This window comes from Malus sylvestris, chromosome 15, assembly GCF_916048215.2.
Source record: "Malus sylvestris chromosome 15, drMalSylv7.2, whole genome shotgun sequence".
Lineage (NCBI taxonomy): Eukaryota > Viridiplantae > Streptophyta > Magnoliopsida > Rosales > Rosaceae > Malus > Malus sylvestris.
Genome location: NC_062274.1, coordinates 3,378,423 through 3,395,775, shown reverse-complemented (window position 1 = coordinate 3,395,775; position 17,353 = coordinate 3,378,423). Strand labels below are relative to the sequence as shown.

Genomic DNA, 17,353 nt, shown 5'->3' with positions numbered 1-17,353 from the left:
AAGGGTGGATTGTCGTGGTGAAGTCACTAGCTAGTCAATTTTGTTCAAAAAACAAATGTTTGAGTTGTTACAATTTGCAATTCAATATTTGAAATGATAAGGAGACTCTTTCAAAATAGAACTCTCCGCTGCCTCATATCTTTGGCACAATATTTTATAAATTTGGCAAGGGAATTGTGCCAAAAACATGAGATAACTGAGAGTTTATGAAGATTTCCACTTTTGAAAGGGCCTCCTTAACATTTCTCGTTTACTATTATAGTAATAGGTTGTTAATCTTTTCTAAATTCTATGCATAAATTTAAAGAAAATTTATGTAGTACTTTTGAAATTATACACTAAGGGTGCGTTTGTTTCATCTTCTTAAGTGGGACTGGACTGGCTAGGATTATTGTCCCATGTTTGGTAAGCTTGGGGACTAACTTAAGTGGGACTAGCCCGGACTCGTGTGGACTATCTCCCTCGCTAGGTCGTCTTAGCGAAGCACCCCGAAAACCACCGGATTGCTAAGACCTGCTTCGTCTCCTTTGCGCCACTTGGCGTCCTCCCTCTGCGAAGACCTTGCTTCGTCTGCGTTGCGTCTTCTATCCAACGAGATCACAGCACCACACCAAGACCATTCCCTCGTTTCGAATCTGAGAGAACTATGGCGATATTCTCGGCGACCCGACCAAATTACAGCTGCATAGAGCTCCAACAATGACTTCTGTGCTGCAAACTCCAAGGAAGGTTCCGCTCTCGCCGTCGTCTGATTCCTCTGAGCTCGCCTGGGCCCTCTCCGTTAGACAAAGAAATAGAGCTTGACATATTTAAATTTACCCAGTACTCAAATCCCCAAATTCAATTCAAACATGCAAATTTGCAGAATAATCTTCAATTTTTTGCAGAAGGGTGTCTGTGTGCAGAAGGGGTCAGTGGGTTCGAAAAAGGAGCGGACTTGAGTAGCTGCTTGGAGGCCATTAGGAGCCCGGAGGTTGAGGAGGATAAGAAGGAGAGCTTGCGGAAAGGCCGATGGAGAAGAAGACGCATGTCTCCGGGAACTGGGTTCCGAGTCTTGTTTGTGGGGTTTCAACTCGGCTGGGTTTCCATGGCGGAAAGAAAAGGAGGGAAGAGGGTAAGGTTTTCGACACTTGGGTCACAGACACAGAGAAGGGTTTTGGATTTGGATGTTAGGATTTGGATTTTGCAGAAAATGTTGACGTTGGGGTTCAATTTTTTTGTATTTGTATAAAATTTTGTTATTATCCTGATTCTTAGTCCGACACTGCACCAAACGTTTCGTTAAGTTAGTCCAGCTTAGTCTAGTCTAAGTCAGTCCAGCTTTGTCCATGAAGCTAATCCAGTCCAAGACAGTCTGGTGCAACAAACGCACCCTAATATCTCTATCTTACTCGTCACGTTGTAACAACAGTAACTAACTACCCACTATAATTAAATGTCATTATGCTTCGTATCCTAGATTCATAAACTATCCTAACTACCAATAATTGGATTATTAGATTCAATTAAGGCATGTTTAGACAACCCACGTAACAAAGTAGCCACACTGCCATAATCCCAGACTGCAAAGCAGATGTACCAAACTGACAATGATTGGCAATGTGGTTGTGAGAAATGGCTCAACTTTGAAGGAACATCCATAGATCCACAACGGGTTCAACCCGGTGACCCGGTTGGTGGTCTGTACCATTCTCACAAGGCCCCACAACAACCACAACCCACAAACACAAGTTTTCTTCTTTTTTATAACAAATTTTGTTTTTTAAAAATATGAAGAAAAGAAGGCTCCTGCAAATAATAGCTGTCCAGTTACCCAAGTGAAGCCGACACATTACTCACTCACTCATCCTCTCCTCCCCTTAACTCTCTCTCTCTCTCTCTCTCTCTCTCCCCTGAGTCTCAGCAACAATGGCGGCAAGCAGCACATTCTTTCTCTTTCTTGTAGTTTCTGTTCTTGTCGTCTCTGCTTCAGCTGGTACCCAAAGTAAGTGTCCTGCAAATCTGCGATGCAAATATATTCAAAGTTTCCGTCTTTATGCATGTTTTGATAGGACGAAGACAATGCAAGTACAAAATGTTGGAAAATTTGTCGTCTGTCTCAGATTTGGAACATATATTTCTTTGTGGGTGCTGATTGTTGGATCTGCTGCTTTAAGGTTGTTGGGTTTCTGTTTCTTTAATTTGAACTTTGAAGGTCTTGTCTTTGATGTACTTTCCCAAATGTGGATGCACTTTTCATCTCTGCAGTTGCATAAAAGTCTGTGAATTTATTGGTTGGAGTTTGTTATGGATTTAGATCATTGTGGTTAAAGATCAGAGCTTAGGTGTTGAGTGGGTCGATCTATTTGGTGGCAGACTTTTGCAGTTTAAAATCTTGCTTCTTTTCATAGCAATATTACAATTTTGGATCTTGGATTGTGATGTTTAAGGGCACGCTTGAATAAGGGCGTAGCCAAGTTGGCTAGAGCTGTTTGCTCCCCCTCTGCATCCGAGTTCGAATCCTCTTCCCGTAATTTTGATTAGATTTGAATATTCTCTTCGGTTGAAGGTTGCCGGTTGAAGGTTTGTTTTATGGCAACCGAAACAGCAGATGAGATTTAAGAGGTGGTCTGTGAGTTGGGATGCAATGCAGCTAATAAAATTGCCAGATTTTGATTTCTAAACTTGGCATTGGACCTTTTCCCCCTTACGAATTCGATACATTTTAGAATCTACATGGTTTTGTTTTTGGCTTCCCACTTCTCATTAGGTTCAGTTGTTGTGTTTCATTGGGTTCCTTTTTTTCACTGCATCGGGATTCGGGTGCAGTTTTCGCTTCATTAGGATTCGGTTTTTCACTTGATTGGGTTCAGTTTTTCACTTGATTGGGTTCTATTTTTCGTTTCATTGGTTTCCGTTTGACTTATCAGTTACATGCTCTCAAATAGTGTATTCTTGTAAGGATAAAAACATTTCTCCTTATCGTGTCGGTATTATTGTGCTTGAGGCTCTCAAAAACTTATAAGCTCCGATTTATCATGGATGAAAATTGCAGTCAAAGTTACTAACAACCCGGCAGATAAGCTAGTCGATATAATTAACAGCAACAGAACTGCACACAAAGCATCATCCCTCTACAGCAACCAGGGTTTGGCGTGCATTGCCCTGCAGTACATAAAGGCATACGAGGGTGACTGCGATGCTGTAGGAGGAACTGACGCCAAGAAGCCTGCTGATTCTGCATTTGCCGAAACATTTGCTCCCAACTGTGGCGTTCAACCCGCAACCCTCACTCCAATCACCGGTCGTTTAATTGGCTGCCAGTCCAAATATGTCCACGCTGACGAAGCATTTTCAACAATCTTGATTGAAAACAGCAAGGGCTTGGACATTCTATACAATAAGAACCACACTGAAGTGGGAGCTGCTGCGAGTGGCAGTGATGGCGGAGCTCCATATTTCTGGTGTGTGCTGTTTAGTGGTGGAAAAACTAACAGCAGCTTCGTAACGGAGGGAGGTGAGGCTAAAATAACAAGGCCCGGATGCTTTAGTGGTGCTAATGATGACTGCAGCGAATCAAATCACCCGGCCAGTGGTGCCGATGATTGGTCTAGAAGCAGTCATCTGTGGCCATTTTTTGCCACGGCTCTGATTGCAATGTGGTATGCCTTTGGATTGTGATCATGTTTTTAAGATACTGGATTTGTTTTCCAATTATTTCTGGGAACCCTTTTGGTCTGTTGTAATTTGGGTTTTTCTTTCTGGCTTTCTTGTATGTAGAGTTGAACGGCGCGATCAATGCCATTCATTTTCTTCAGTTGTAAAATAGTACATTATTGGCTAATGGCTGCCAAGAAGCATTTATTCTATATTACAGATGAATGATGATTGATGAACGATCTATTTGGTTCTAATTTTTTCGTAATTTGTTATGACTGGAAAGATAATGCAGAGAAGAAGCTGCTAACTCTTATTTATTTATACATGAACTCTGTTCTGCATAACGTAGAGCAAATTACACAGCAAAACGAGAAAGTACTGCAAAAGATTTGAGCTTAAGCGTCCCAGTTCCTAATGGAAGATTTACACTTCAAAACCAAAGCCAGAACCATGAGGATTATTGTTATACCACTCGAAGAACCGCCAACTCTGTGAATCCAATAAGGATCAAACCTGGAAAAGCTTCTGTCTAAGAAAAGTGACAAAGCGATGGCCAAGATCAACACCAAGAGCAGCAAAGGCAGCCAAGAAGCGAAGCTGATAGGCTCCTCCGAATCAAGCTCTGAATCATCTGTAGTTCTGCGGTCGATGTAGAGAGGAGAAAGCACGGCTAGAAGGGCCAACCCTATCGCCACCAGCTTCTCGTATGATGAAAACCTGCTCGTCCTCCACGTTGCTCCAAGTTCCATTTTATGATGCCAACTTAGGAGAGTCGGGAGAAACCACCTTCTGTTCTCTAACTTGGATCTCTTATGAAGCTTAAAAAGGTGAAAATGTCCGCTGTGGATGCTCTTTGAAAGAGTAGAAGTTAGAAGCTTAAACACGAAGCCCTAGTGCAAGGCTGAGTGGGAAAGATTATTCTCCAATAACAAAAATTTAGAGATAATTTGTACTGGTTGTGGCTGAATGGAATCGGATTCCTCATGCTTCCCATGAATTTTCAAAGACTCTTACCATATGAGTTGAATAGCAAATCTGACGCTAACCATCTCCACTCTAAACTGAATATTTTATAATTTTTTCGCATTCATATGAGTGCAATAGGCTAAAAGACAAATGTTAAAGTCGTCAGCCTAGTTGAAAATATCACTAAAGTTGATCAATTTATCAAGGAAAAAGATTTGCGTAGGGGCCAAAACTACCAAAATCAACTTAGGTCTAAAAGTCTAAACCCTACAAAGAGGGGGTGGAGCTGCCTATATGACTTCTTAGTTCAAACGTTTTTCTAGGCAGGAAGTTCGAGAAGAACTTACAAACAACTGGAATGACATTGTAGTGCTATCTTATTAAGCCAAGTAACCACATTAGTGTTTAAACTGTTTCACATGGCAACGCTTGGTCAGTTGAGGATAGCGCCATATTGGTATCCCCGTTACAGGAAGGTTTCCTCCTCTAGTTCAATGCTCCACGATATTTATCCATGAAAATTGGTTTTGGGAATCATTCTTTGGACCTGAAAAGTGAAAACTAAACTTCAACAATGTCCACTTCAAATCCATCAAGAAATAGGCAAATACACAAACTTGCATATTCATTCATTGGTTCTAAGGAAAGGTGGTTTATTTGTGACTAAAAGGTCATGGGTTTGAGTCGTGGAAACTTCTTTGCGCAGTAAGAGTAAGGCTACGTACGATAGATGTTCCCTCCTCGTCCCTTGCAAAGCAGCAACCTTGTTGGCTTGGGGTCGAATGCTAAGTGCTTTTACATTTTCAAATTAGACAGCAACATATGAAAAGCATCAATAGCATCACTATCTTTATGCTAGGCAAAAAATTTCTGCAATTTCAGCCAAGTACAAAACAAAGAAGGAAGGGAATAGCCGTAAGATTAGTGTTCGCTACTCGATATTACAAGAGAATAATAGAGTGTAAACCTAATTGACACCGCCTGAGCTCTTTGTGTTGTTGTTGCCCTGAAGTCTCGTCATCCATTTCTTTTGACATGTAGAGAGGTTAGCGATTTCGGTAGGAGAAGCAGTGAGTTCTTGGGAAGCTACTGACGACGGTGATGCTGGAAGCTCTGCAGGTAACGCAGCAGCTGTGCTTGTAAAGGCATTCAAAACCAAGAATGCCAGAATGGGAGAGAGATCCAATGAGCCTCCAAGCGGTGGGATTAACCCCCGAAATATGTTCAAGTACGGATCACATATTGTGCTGCACATCAAATCCACATCATAATCAATTTGACGTTCTCTTACCCAACAATCGGTCATGTTATGCTGTCAAACTATAAATTACGAGCATTGATCAAGTAGAATATACAGAACTGTGCGGTCCTAGATCCTAATTCATAGTGTGACAATGCAACATATCGAGCAATGACAACCAAATCAAATCATTACAATACCTGAGGGGGCCAACAATGGCAGGAGGGGAGTTGGGGAACCAGGTGAGGACAAGCCTAACAACCAAGAGAGTGTTGTACAAGTTCAAGAAGTTGGAGATGCCGTTTGCCACCACAAGCCCCGCCACCGAATCTCCCGGCAAAACCGCCGCAAAATTGTGAGCTGATAAAGCCTTCACCTGATTGTTCTTCCTGCACCCAATCTGAACAACAACAACAATAATTCAATAAAAACACACTTCAAAGAGTTCAATCATAACGACTTATCATGTTCTAACCAACATAAAGTAGTGTTTTCTCTAAAGTATCGGGCTTGAAGTGTTTTATTATTTCCCTAAAGTATCTTGCTTCAAGTGTTTTTTTATAAAGTATCGGAGTGGAAGTGTTTTTCTCAAAAGTATCGAGCTTGAAGTGTTTTTCTCAAAAAGTATCGGAGTCGAAGTGTTTTTCTCTAAAGTGTGACGATATTAACGAATCGGAAAGCTCAAAGAAGAAAAAGGAAGCATTGTTTACAATTGCATAGTTGCATTAATATTGAAAATAATCATGAAAGAAATAATGCAGAGAGAAGTAGAAAAACCTGGTGGCAGATACTTTGAAATTCGCAGCGCAAAGAGATTAGCTTGCTGAGAAGCGGGTTTTGAGATGCCAGCGAGTGAAGCAATTGGGAGCACTTATCGGCGGCGGATGCAATCGAAGCGGGAATGTCCGGAAGAACAAAATGGGGCTTCTTGGAGGATGATGACGACGGTGATGCTCTGAGAAATGGTGCGAAGTTGGTGGAAGAAAGTAGCATTCCAAAGCTTGGTGCCAGAGGTTTTGGGGTTTCGGTGGCGGAGGCCGACTCGCTGGGAGCCATTTTCGTTCGGTGGTGGTGAGGAAGCCGAAGCTGAACCAGATAAAGCGTAGGATCAGGGGAGAGTATTTTTGGATAATTGGTGTTGTATTTCCCTGGCGTTGTGTGCTTGCAACGACGACGTTTTCTCTCCACTCGTTTTTTCTTTGGTATTTTGGTGTTCATTAATTTCATCATATTTCAATAATTAATTATTGCGTTAAAGAAATACATGGAAATCCCACTTAACAATAATATAATAATAAAGAAAAGTTTTTTTTTTTTTGAATAAAAGATATTATCTATAAAGCATAGACTAAATCTTATAATAGACTAGCAATAATATAGTTCAAATTTTCTTTTGGCCAAAATCGAACTTAAGATCTCTCACTTATAACTGAAGAAGAATTCTACCAGATCATAATATTAAGTGATAATAAAAAAAAAAGTTAGGTAGATCAAATTTAGAATATCTTTTATAAATCAATGTGACAATTGACGGTCCAAACTGTGAGAACTACTAATTGAATAGAGATGAGAGTTGGTCATAGTGAGTGATTGAACATCTTTTTAGTGATTTAAAGAAAACGTTCAACCATCAACTATCAGATCACATGATTTGAAAGAAAAAAAAAGTAATACTAGAAATTCCATTTATTTAGACCAAAATTTATGAACTATATAACGTATTTATTAATTATTGAATTATTACTTAACTGTTGATTAACGAAATCGAAAAAAACTAATCTACAATGATTCCTATTTTTTTTAATATTTTGTATCCGAGCTTATTTTACACGAGGTGAGCTGCTGGCCGACAACAGTTGGGTAAGAATCCGACGTGGCAAACTAAATTTAATTCCAGCGCCAATTATTTTACCCATTTTCAACGACCACCTCAACCTTTCCCCTTCATCTTCCACCACTTACGTTCTTCTCTTCTCTTACTATCAGATCTCTCTCTCTCTCTCTAAACTAAGCTTTCTCTCTCTAGAATCTGCAGCAATGATAAACAGTATGCTGAGGCTCTCTCTCTCCTCTGACCCCAAGCTCCTCTTCAGCTACACCACCAACTCCTCCAGTGTTGACCGCTTCGCCTTCAACTTCAAGCCCCACCTCCCGCAACGCCGCCGTTCCAACCACCTCCTCCGGCCCCAATCAATCCCTAATTTCACCCTCCGCAGCTCCCTCCAGACCTCCGCCGACGCCGCAGCGCCGCTTCAGCAAGTCCAGAATGATCCACCCGCCGAGGCATCGGTCCTGCTCGATGTCTCCGGGATGATGTGCGGCGGCTGCGTCTCGCGAGTCAAATCTGTTCTCTCCGCCGACGACCGAGTCGACTCGGTGGCGGTCAACTTGCTGACCGAAACGGCGGCGATCAAGCTGAGGCCGGAGGTCGCCGCCGATGTCGCGGCGGAGAGCCTGGCGGGGAGGCTGACGGAGTGCGGATTCGCTTCCAAGAGGAGGGCTTCCGGGATGGGAGTGGCGGAGAGCGTGAGGAAGTGGAAGGAGACGGTGAGGAAGAAGGAGGAGATGCTGGTGAAGAGCAGGAACAGAGTGATTTTAGCTTGGACTTTAGTGGCATTGTGCTGCGGATCGCATGCTTCTCACATTTTGCATTCTCTTGGAATTCATGCTGCTCATGGTAATTTACTAACAACCAAAAATGCTTTCTTTCTTTACAGCTTTGTTTAATTTTGTGTATTTCGATTTTGACAATGGATTTTGGTTTGAATTGGATTAGGATCGTTTTGGGAGCTGCTGCATAATTCGTATGTAAAGGCGGGTTTAGCTACCGGAGCTTTGTTGGGACCTGGCCGAGGTTCGTTGATCTTCCTGCAATTTACTTGCACCTTTCAGAAAATTTGGATTGCAATCTTCTAAGTAGAAGTGCTTTCTGCTGTATAAACTAACAAATTTTCACTTTTCATGCATTTGCTGATACTTTTTCAAACTAATTTCGGGCAGACTTGCTTTTTGATGGTCTGAGAGCCTTCAAGAAAGGAGCACCAAACATGAATTCTCTTGTGGGATTCGGATCCCTCGCAGCTTTTACAATTAGTGCGGTCAGTCCCTGTTTGTTTGCTTTGTTTTAGTAACTAGCGTTGATTCTTCTTTTTTCATTTAAATGCAAGTTGGTTCCAATTTGTTTTGGTGTTCAAAGTTTTGAAATTTAAATACTTCGCTTGTGTAGGTCTCGCTTCTCAACCCTGGGCTTCAATGGGATGCAGCGTTCTTCGATGAGCCGGTGACTGGTTTTGCTTTCAACCTTTTCATTATTTATCATTTATGAAATTTTCTGCTTTTTGCACGATTACGAGAAGTTGTTGATATCTCGTATCAAGCTTGAGCCTTTAGTATCCCATTTTGCATTTTTCTGGGTTTGCTTGAGAACCTGCATTTTACAGTTACATATTTACATAGATACTAAAGATCTTTGGTTGATGAGATTCTCACATAAAGCTCGTCTCTTTTAGTATGCAGGTCATGCTTCTTGGTTTTGTGCTCCTAGGACGTTCTCTCGAGGAAAGGGCAAGGATCAAGGCATCTAGTGATATGAATGAACTCTTGGTAAGTTAGAATCCGACTCATGTAGAAAAAATCAAATTGATAAATTTTAATTATAATATATGCATGATGTGGCTTTTCTTCTTTTATACTTCAATATTTTATGTATACCAACACAAGTTTGATTTGAATGTGCTTGACAGTCACTGATAAACACACAAGCAAGACTTGTAATTGGTTCCTCGGAAAATGATTCCTCCAGCAACAGTGTACTTTTCTCTGATGCAATATGCGTTGAAGTCCCAACTGACGATATTCGGGTTGGAGACTCTGTGTTGGTTTTGCCAGGAGAAACCATACCTGTGGATGTAAGCATTTTGGATTGTCCGCAGAGACCAGCACTGAAAAAACAAATGTTCAGTTACTTGTCTAATTTGAATGTTCTTGTAAACTTGTGATTCAGTGTATTCTGAAACTAAATTGCTTCAACAGGGAAGAGTTGTGGCTGGAAGAAGTGTTGTCGACGAATCCATGCTCACAGGAGAATCACTTCCTGTATTCAAGGAAAAAGACCTTACTGTCTCAGCTGGAACAATAAACTGGGTATGTTTATGTTAGCTTGAGAGTGATGTGTAATTTTATTAGATTGTCCTTTGCATGCCTAAAGCAGAAGGGCATTTGTTTACATATTTCAGGATGGTCCTCTGCGGGTTGAAGCATCTTCAACTGGCTCCAATTCAATGATATCCAAGATCGTTCGCATGGTAAGTAACTTACTTTCACTCGGACAATTTGTTACATATGATGTAGAGGATAGACACTTTTCCATTGAGGGAAGGTTAATAATGCAAGGAATTTTTTTTTGTTTGATGTTGTCTGTGTAGTATAATTAACTTTGGCACCCTTGCTCGTTAGTCGATGAATGATATATCATACTTGTTAGGTTGAGGATGCTCAAGGACATGAAGCACCCATACAAAGGCTTGCTGATTCAATAGCTGGACCTTTTGTATACAGTATAATGACTCTATCAGCTACAACATTTGCTTTTTGGTAGGTGGTACTCTCTCTCTCTCTCTCTCTCTCTCTCTCTCTCTCTCACACACACACACACACATTTTACAATTGTTGGGCCTGAGCTATTTTTTGAAAAGATTTATTAACTTCATGTATATTGAAGAACCATCGTGCTTTATTTTGACTAGTGAAAACATTGTCATGCATGAGTGCCAAATGGTTCTTTCCCGTTATACATGCTTATGCTTTGAATTTGCGTTCAGGTACTACTTTGGAACACAAATTTTTCCAGATGTTTTGCTCAACGATATTGCTGGGCCAGATGGAGATCCATTGCTGTTGAGCTTGAAACTTGCTGTTGATGTCTTGGTTAGTATGACGTTCCATGAATCAAATGACTTCGTTTTGAGGAGTTGTTTTATGATTGTCAATCACTGTTGTTCAAAAAATTGATTTAGGCAGTTGGTTCATTCGTAACTTAGGTTCTAGGTAAAATTGTGTAATCATGCCAACAAAACAACTACCGATTTGTTTATAAAACCACTAACACTAGAGGCACCTTTGTTTATGTGGAAGTTGACATCAGACCCAAGTCAGGCGTGACCAAATATGAAATACTGTGACTTCAGGTTGCATGTAGAATTTGGGATTATTTTGTTGCCGGAAGCATTACTTTTAGAATACAAAGGCTACCCCTTCTTTGGATTAAGCAACCCCAGTAAAGTTGTTTCACTCTGAACTATCTGCCAATTACTAGACGTATTTCCTGCTTTGTGGAGTATGCATCTCATATGGAAAACCTATCCTTAAATGTTTTTCAAACAAGCATGCATGTTTCTTTTGCAGGTTGTTTCTTGCCCTTGTGCACTGGGTCTTGCCACACCTACAGCAATCCTAGTTGGGACTTCACTCGGTACACCACCTATAATTGTCTTTGATGCTGCATATTGTTCCTCATATACCAAACACTTTTGAATGTGACAGTTTAGTCGAAAGAGAGCTGCAGCTAGCTGCTGGCCCTTTCAAACATGCTTACAATTATTACTCGTTATGACATTAATGTAATTCTGGAGAGTTCTGATTTTACTTTTACTGCACTGAAAAATGAGCAGGAGCAAGGCAAGGACTCCTTGTTAGAGGAGCAGATGTGCTTGAACGCTTAGCCAACGTAGATTATATTGCTTTAGATAAGGTAGATTTATATATCAGAACATCGTGCTCATACACAGAAACTGGCACTCACGAGTCAAGTTCTATGGATATGTTGAATAAGTTATGCACTGCACTGTAGAGCTTGTATGTGAATCTGAAATCTCACTCCAAACCTCACCCTTCAGACAGGAACTCTTACAGAAGGAAAACCCACTGTTTCTGGTATTGCATCTTTCATGTATGAAGAGTCGGAAATTCTTCAAATTGCTGCTGCAGTGGAGAATACAGCATCACATCCAATTGCAAAGGCTATCTTAAATAAAGCAAAATCATTGAATATGAGTATCCCAGTCACGAGAAGGCAATTAACAGAACCGGGTTTTGGAACTTTAGCAGAAGTCGATGGCCGATTGGTTGCAGTTGGTAGCTTAGAATGGGTCCGTGAACGGTTCCAGGCAAAAGCCAATGTGTCTGATCTTTTGAATCTAGAACATACTGTGCGCCAATCATCAGAAGGCATAACACCTTCAAGTTATTCAAAAACTATTGTATATGTTGGCCGTGAAGGAGAAGGCATCATCGGTGCTATTGCAATATCTGATAGCCTGCGTCATGATGCTGAGTTTACTGTAAATAGGTAACATATTGACCCAAAATCTGATAGCCTGCATCATCTATGCAACTCTTCTACTCTATTGCTAACGAGTTATTTTCTGCCTTATGTGCTGACATTTTGTTTCTCTGACTGCAAGACTCCAGCAGAAGGGTATCCAAACTGTCCTCTTTTCTGGAGACAGGGAAGAGGCAGTTGCAACTATAGCGAAAGCTGTTGGAATAGAAAATGAATTTGTCAAATCATCATTGACTCCACAGGGAAAATCTGGAGCTATTTCTAGTCTTAAAGATGCAGGACATCACGTTGCAATGGTAAGCATCCTTGATCACTTATCTAATTCTTTTACGTATTTTGTGCTCCAAAGCTATTGTAAAATGGTGGTAAATCTGTCTGTTGCTGAGAGCTACATAGAGCAGCGGCCTCACACACTTATACCAATTTATAATCAAGAAACCATCATTTTATGGAACTTCTTGTTTCCACCATGGTGGTTCTGGTAAAATGTCGAATAGCTCTAACTAGGCCTTCTGGAGTTGATGCTCAAACTGACATGTCTAAATTTCTGAAGGTTGGCGATGGCATAAATGACGCACCATCTTTGGCACTTGCGGACGTTGGGATTGCCCTACAGATTGAGGGGCAAGAAAATGCCGCTTCAAATGCTGCATCTATTATACTTCTTGGAAACAAATTATCACAAGTAATTCTACAATCTCATAAACACGGCTTACTAGCTTCTCTACATTTTTTACCTCTCCCAGACCCTGCGTAAAGCGGGAGCCTTGTGCACTGGGTACGACCCCTTTTTTTTTAAATCACGGAACCTGTTGCCCGCAGGTTGTAGATGCCCTGGAACTGTCACAGGCAACAATGGCAAAAGTGTATCAAAATTTATCTTGGGCAATCGCATATAACCTAATTGCCATCCCCATTGCTGCCGGAGTACTGCTTCCTCAATATGATTTTGCCATGACACCATCACTCTCCGGTGAGTAACATCATCTCTCTCATTTCTATAAATATTTCCTTGAATGGCACTGGAACCATCAACATTGAAACTTCTAGCAAAACATGCCATTGCGTACCACTATTTTTGCATAGAGATTGATAGATCCTTCTAAATGCTTGTTACAGGCGGGATGATGGCCTTGAGCTCAATATTTGTAGTTTCCAATTCATTGCTTCTACAGCTCCATAAATCCGACGGGAGTAGAAAGAGTTAGCTAAGCTAGTGCTGCAGATGCCGGTCTGTCCAAGACTTCAAGTTGAATAATCTGGTTCGTTTAATTCATTTTCCTATTGATAGTCGAATCAATTAAACAGGAAAGCTATTGCTTCCTTATTGTGTCGTACCCGAATCTATGTAATTGATAATATTTCCTATACAGTATCAATAAAGCCCACCGGAATCTAAAAAACATTTCGACATTCAAACAGGAAAATCCTAACTTAGCATTACGAACTAGTAGTATTTATCCCCACGACTAAGTGAACCCCTCAATACGATATGGTTGTAGAAACTCTCAGCTTTCGGAGAAATCTCCACTGCGATATCGGTGTGCATCCAAGTCATGGCGAGCTTTAATATGCAGTTCTTATTTTGTCAAAAAGCACCTCAGCCACACAGTCGATGGCATCAATACCGGCAGCTTCAGGCTCGTACTCTGAACCAGTACTCTCAAACTAGTAAACCTTTTCGCATTGAAGTGTTTGAAGCCGGATGTTCGCCATCTTTTGGCATGGAGTCCGTCAAGATCTCAAAGAAACAGTTTCATAGAGGGCTTATCGTGGGTTCTTGCAATGGTTAAGAGTTTGAATATACAGAGCGTTCAGCACCGATGCATTCAAGAATCATGTCGTTTAATTTAGCGGCGGCGAAATTTCAGGCGATGGTGCCATTACCCCATCCGGCAAACGGAATATACGTCTTTAGGGGAACGCTAGCTCTTAGAGACCGTCTCTTCGTATATCGGTATATCCTTATGCCAAATACACTCAAATACACTCATGTTATTTCAATACGGGAGATGAACTTCTTCTCGGACTGAACTCATGAGCACTCCTTCACAGAACTTTTCAGTTCAAAATATTTTTTTGGCCGTTGAGGGATTGTTTGCATTTCAAAGGATGGTGAAGTTTTGGTGGGATCCTGGAGGTATTTTTTTGGATTTACATAATCCAAAGGAAAAAGACATCCAAAGAGGTTGTAGTACCAAAAAAGAAGACGCTAGTCGGTACTATATATGATGCAGTTATGTACCCACAAACTTTTGTTTCACCAATAACCGGTTGTCGATCGATTCAAAGGGCTCGAACTCGTAGCTTTCGTTTTGATAGGGCGGTGTATTGACCGAGCTTATTCTTTTTTTTATTGGATTTCATTTGAATTTTTTGGGGTCAAATTAACAAGCTATCATTATCGTCTGGATTTCACAACGAAAATTTGCAATTATTTATATTTACAGAAGTAATTTTTTTATCGGCTTTTCACATGTAAAAAATCAATTACTTTTTACTTTTATTTTTTTCTCGACGTAGTGTGATAAAATAAAATAAAAATCGTTTGGGGTAAATAATGTGGTGTATTTTTTATGTCCTTGTGTCACAGTTGCCATGTTCCAACCAGGCAAACGTTCAGTCAATTATTTAGTTGATGCAAAAGCTGCATGGCTAGCCAGGCAGAGAGGACGCGTACTCGACTCGTACTTTTGTCTAAAACCGAAAACTATGAACAAGAAAGTACTCCCAACTCTTTGAATAAAACTCAAATTTTAATTTTTAAATTTATCCTAACTTGCTCTAGCTCTTGGAATAAATATGAATTTTAACCCAAAACTCATGTCCCCCTAAGTTAGTGGGGTTAGCTCACCATATATGTGTGTGTGTTTTTTTTTGTTTTATATTTATAACTTCATTGAATCTAACGTTAAGATCTAATATCAATTTCAATGGTAAAAAAATAAAAATCTAACGGTCCAAATTTAAATCTAACGACTAAAGTAATTATAAAAAAATATTATGTGTTTCATATTTTTTATAGTATTTCACGAGTTTCATGGTGTTGTTTTAGTGATTTTTTAATATTTATCGGAATCTAAATATTTTTAGATTAAAATATTCATAAAATTAAGTTAGGATAGTCTACATCATTTTTTTAAAGTTACTTTAAGAAAAACAAATTATTCTAAATTCATTTTTTAATATCTTGAGTTAAAAATTTAACCCCTAAGACTTGGGTGAGAAAAACTGTTTATGGGTTGAAAAATTTAGATTTAAACCTAAGGGTTGGAGATGGTCTTAATGCATAAGATGAACTCAGTTTGAGTGTCCTTACGAAACAACTTGACTTTTCACCGCAAAACCAATTGGTAATGGAGGAAGTAGCGTATCTTCTTATAAGTTCATACAAAGTTTCTTAATCTTCTAATGCTAAACAACTCTTCATGTTCTCACACATCACGTTACATGTGGTGACACTTAAGCTAAACACGTAAAAAATACAAATAGAGTGACCTAGACACGTAGGCGGAACCAAGATCTGTTACTATGATATGGAGACTTTCACACATCAAAAAGTTAAGTGAGTAGACTACTCCCCTGTTACCGATTGGTTTTCAATTTTGGAACTTCATATTGACACACATTTAATACTAAAATGTCGTTGTCACACCATTTTCACTTGTTGCATTATATTTTTTTGTTTAATTATTTGACTATATAAGAATATCATCAAAGTGGCATCATTAAAAAGCCTAGTTCTTTCGGCCTTTTGAAGGATGCGACTGTTGTGGCGAAGTCAACGACTATTCTTATTTTTCTTTTTCTTTTTCAAGAAAAATTCGTAAAAAAATGGTAGAATAAAAGAGTAAATTTGACGCAATTTTTATTGGGGGGGAGGGGGGAGAAAACAATAAATTCGTGTTTTGTGTGTGTTTTGTTCCAATAGATTATCACTTTGCAAATTGGAGAGATTTAATTCTGAAATAATATTATAATTATTATTTGTGGGTCGAGTGGTGAAACCTTTGAGAACAATATCGGGTCGGGCCCATCAACCTTTAATATTTGCTTTTTTTCTTGAGACCATGTGGCCCATTAAGCTTTAATATACAACATTTAATGCGGCACGTGATTGAGAGCAGCCGTTGAGAGGGCCTCTTCATGCTGAAACGCCTTGCATGTGATTTGGGGGCCAACATTTCCAACTCTTCCTATTTTCTTCCCCTTTATTTTATTAATTTTTGAAATTATCAAAATACGTTAGAAATTATTTCTTAAATTGTTGAATTGAAGAAAGGATGAGATCAATTCAAAAGTTTTTATTATTATTTAATTTCGAATTAAAATAATTATAACAGACTGAATTCAATTGGTCTAATTTGGACTCCAGCTGATAATTATCCATCCTACAAACATACCAAGATTCATAAAAGAACACAGTTATCTGGCGTATAAGGTGAAAATCTCATGCACAGTTCTATAATAGCGATAGTAACAGTGATTGTATAACCGACTATAACCATGTAACAGTTCAAGTACAATTGATATTGTTGAGGCGCAATTCAAATATGATTTTTTTGGTGAAATTTTTTACGAAATATCATCATGCAATTCTTATTTATGAAAACATGAAGATTGTAATCAAATGTACTATAAACTCATCCTTTTTTGTATGACAAGTACTATAAACTCATTATTTAGTAGTCGAATTTGGAAACCTCATGGGTCCGTTCAGTTTCTTTCGAAAAATATTTGGCATCTTGCATGTCCAATCAACTTTTTTTTCCAAGAAAATCTCTATTATAAATTTTTACTTGTGATTTTAATGACTTCTTACATTTGTTTAGAGCATCTTCAAGAAGTGAAGTTTTGGATACAAGTGGCCGTCCACCCTGTCCGCCAAGACATTAAAGTAAATTATATACATGTGGAGCCAAACAATTTACGTGTGCATTAAGTTTAATTTACGTCATACATAAGCACGTGTGTTGAGAGCAATTTTAATTTCCTTCACGATTCATGGCCCCATCTAGAGGTGGCATTTTGGACCCAACTCACCCGTTAAAATCAACATTTAAGAGAATCATTAATAGATCGGATCGCTAACGAATGAATCTGTTAATTGAGGACATTTATGTAATTTACAAAAGAAAAGCTAATCCTTATTTTCTTTCCAGATCCAC

General features: G+C 39.4%; 4 protein-coding genes across 4 annotated transcripts; 2 read left to right on the top strand and 2 right to left on the bottom strand.

Annotated features, from left to right (window-relative positions):
* Positions 1-1,774: 1,774 nt before the first annotated feature.
* On the top strand, positions 1,775-3,893 carry LOC126604574 (uncharacterized). Its single transcript, XM_050271863.1, has 2 exons — positions 1,775-1,984; positions 3,035-3,893. The coding sequence occupies exons 1-2, from the start codon at positions 1,909-1,911 to the stop codon at positions 3,658-3,660; spliced, it is 702 nt and encodes a 233-aa protein (XP_050127820.1). The 5' UTR covers positions 1,775-1,908; the 3' UTR covers positions 3,661-3,893.
* A 33-nt stretch (positions 3,894-3,926) lies between these two features.
* LOC126604575 (uncharacterized) lies at positions 3,927-5,039 on the bottom strand. Its single transcript, XM_050271864.1, has one exon. The coding sequence runs from the start codon at positions 4,386-4,388 to the stop codon at positions 4,035-4,037; it is 354 nt and encodes a 117-aa protein (XP_050127821.1). The 5' UTR covers positions 4,389-5,039; the 3' UTR covers positions 3,927-4,034.
* A 387-nt stretch (positions 5,040-5,426) lies between these two features.
* Positions 5,427-6,993, bottom strand: LOC126604573 (ylmG homolog protein 2, chloroplastic-like). The gene is made up of 3 exons (XM_050271862.1): positions 6,623-6,993; positions 6,046-6,245; positions 5,427-5,852 (listed from the first exon to the last, which is right to left on the bottom strand). Exons 1-3 carry the CDS (start codon positions 6,899-6,901, stop codon positions 5,573-5,575), a joined length of 759 nt encoding a protein of 252 aa, XP_050127819.1. The 5' UTR covers positions 6,902-6,993; the 3' UTR covers positions 5,427-5,572.
* Positions 6,994-7,770: 777 nt separating this feature from the next.
* On the top strand, positions 7,771-13,590 carry LOC126603772 (copper-transporting ATPase PAA2, chloroplastic). Its single transcript, XM_050270731.1, has 17 exons — positions 7,771-8,522; positions 8,622-8,699; positions 8,846-8,943; positions 9,072-9,125; positions 9,362-9,448; positions 9,589-9,753; positions 9,878-9,988; positions 10,081-10,149; positions 10,329-10,438; positions 10,666-10,771; positions 11,249-11,315; positions 11,515-11,594; positions 11,740-12,191; positions 12,307-12,481; positions 12,739-12,870; positions 13,008-13,158; positions 13,305-13,590. The coding sequence occupies exons 1-17, from the start codon at positions 7,883-7,885 to the stop codon at positions 13,391-13,393; spliced, it is 2,664 nt and encodes an 887-aa protein (XP_050126688.1). The 5' UTR covers positions 7,771-7,882; the 3' UTR covers positions 13,394-13,590.
* Positions 13,591-17,353: the final 3,763 nt, after the last annotated feature.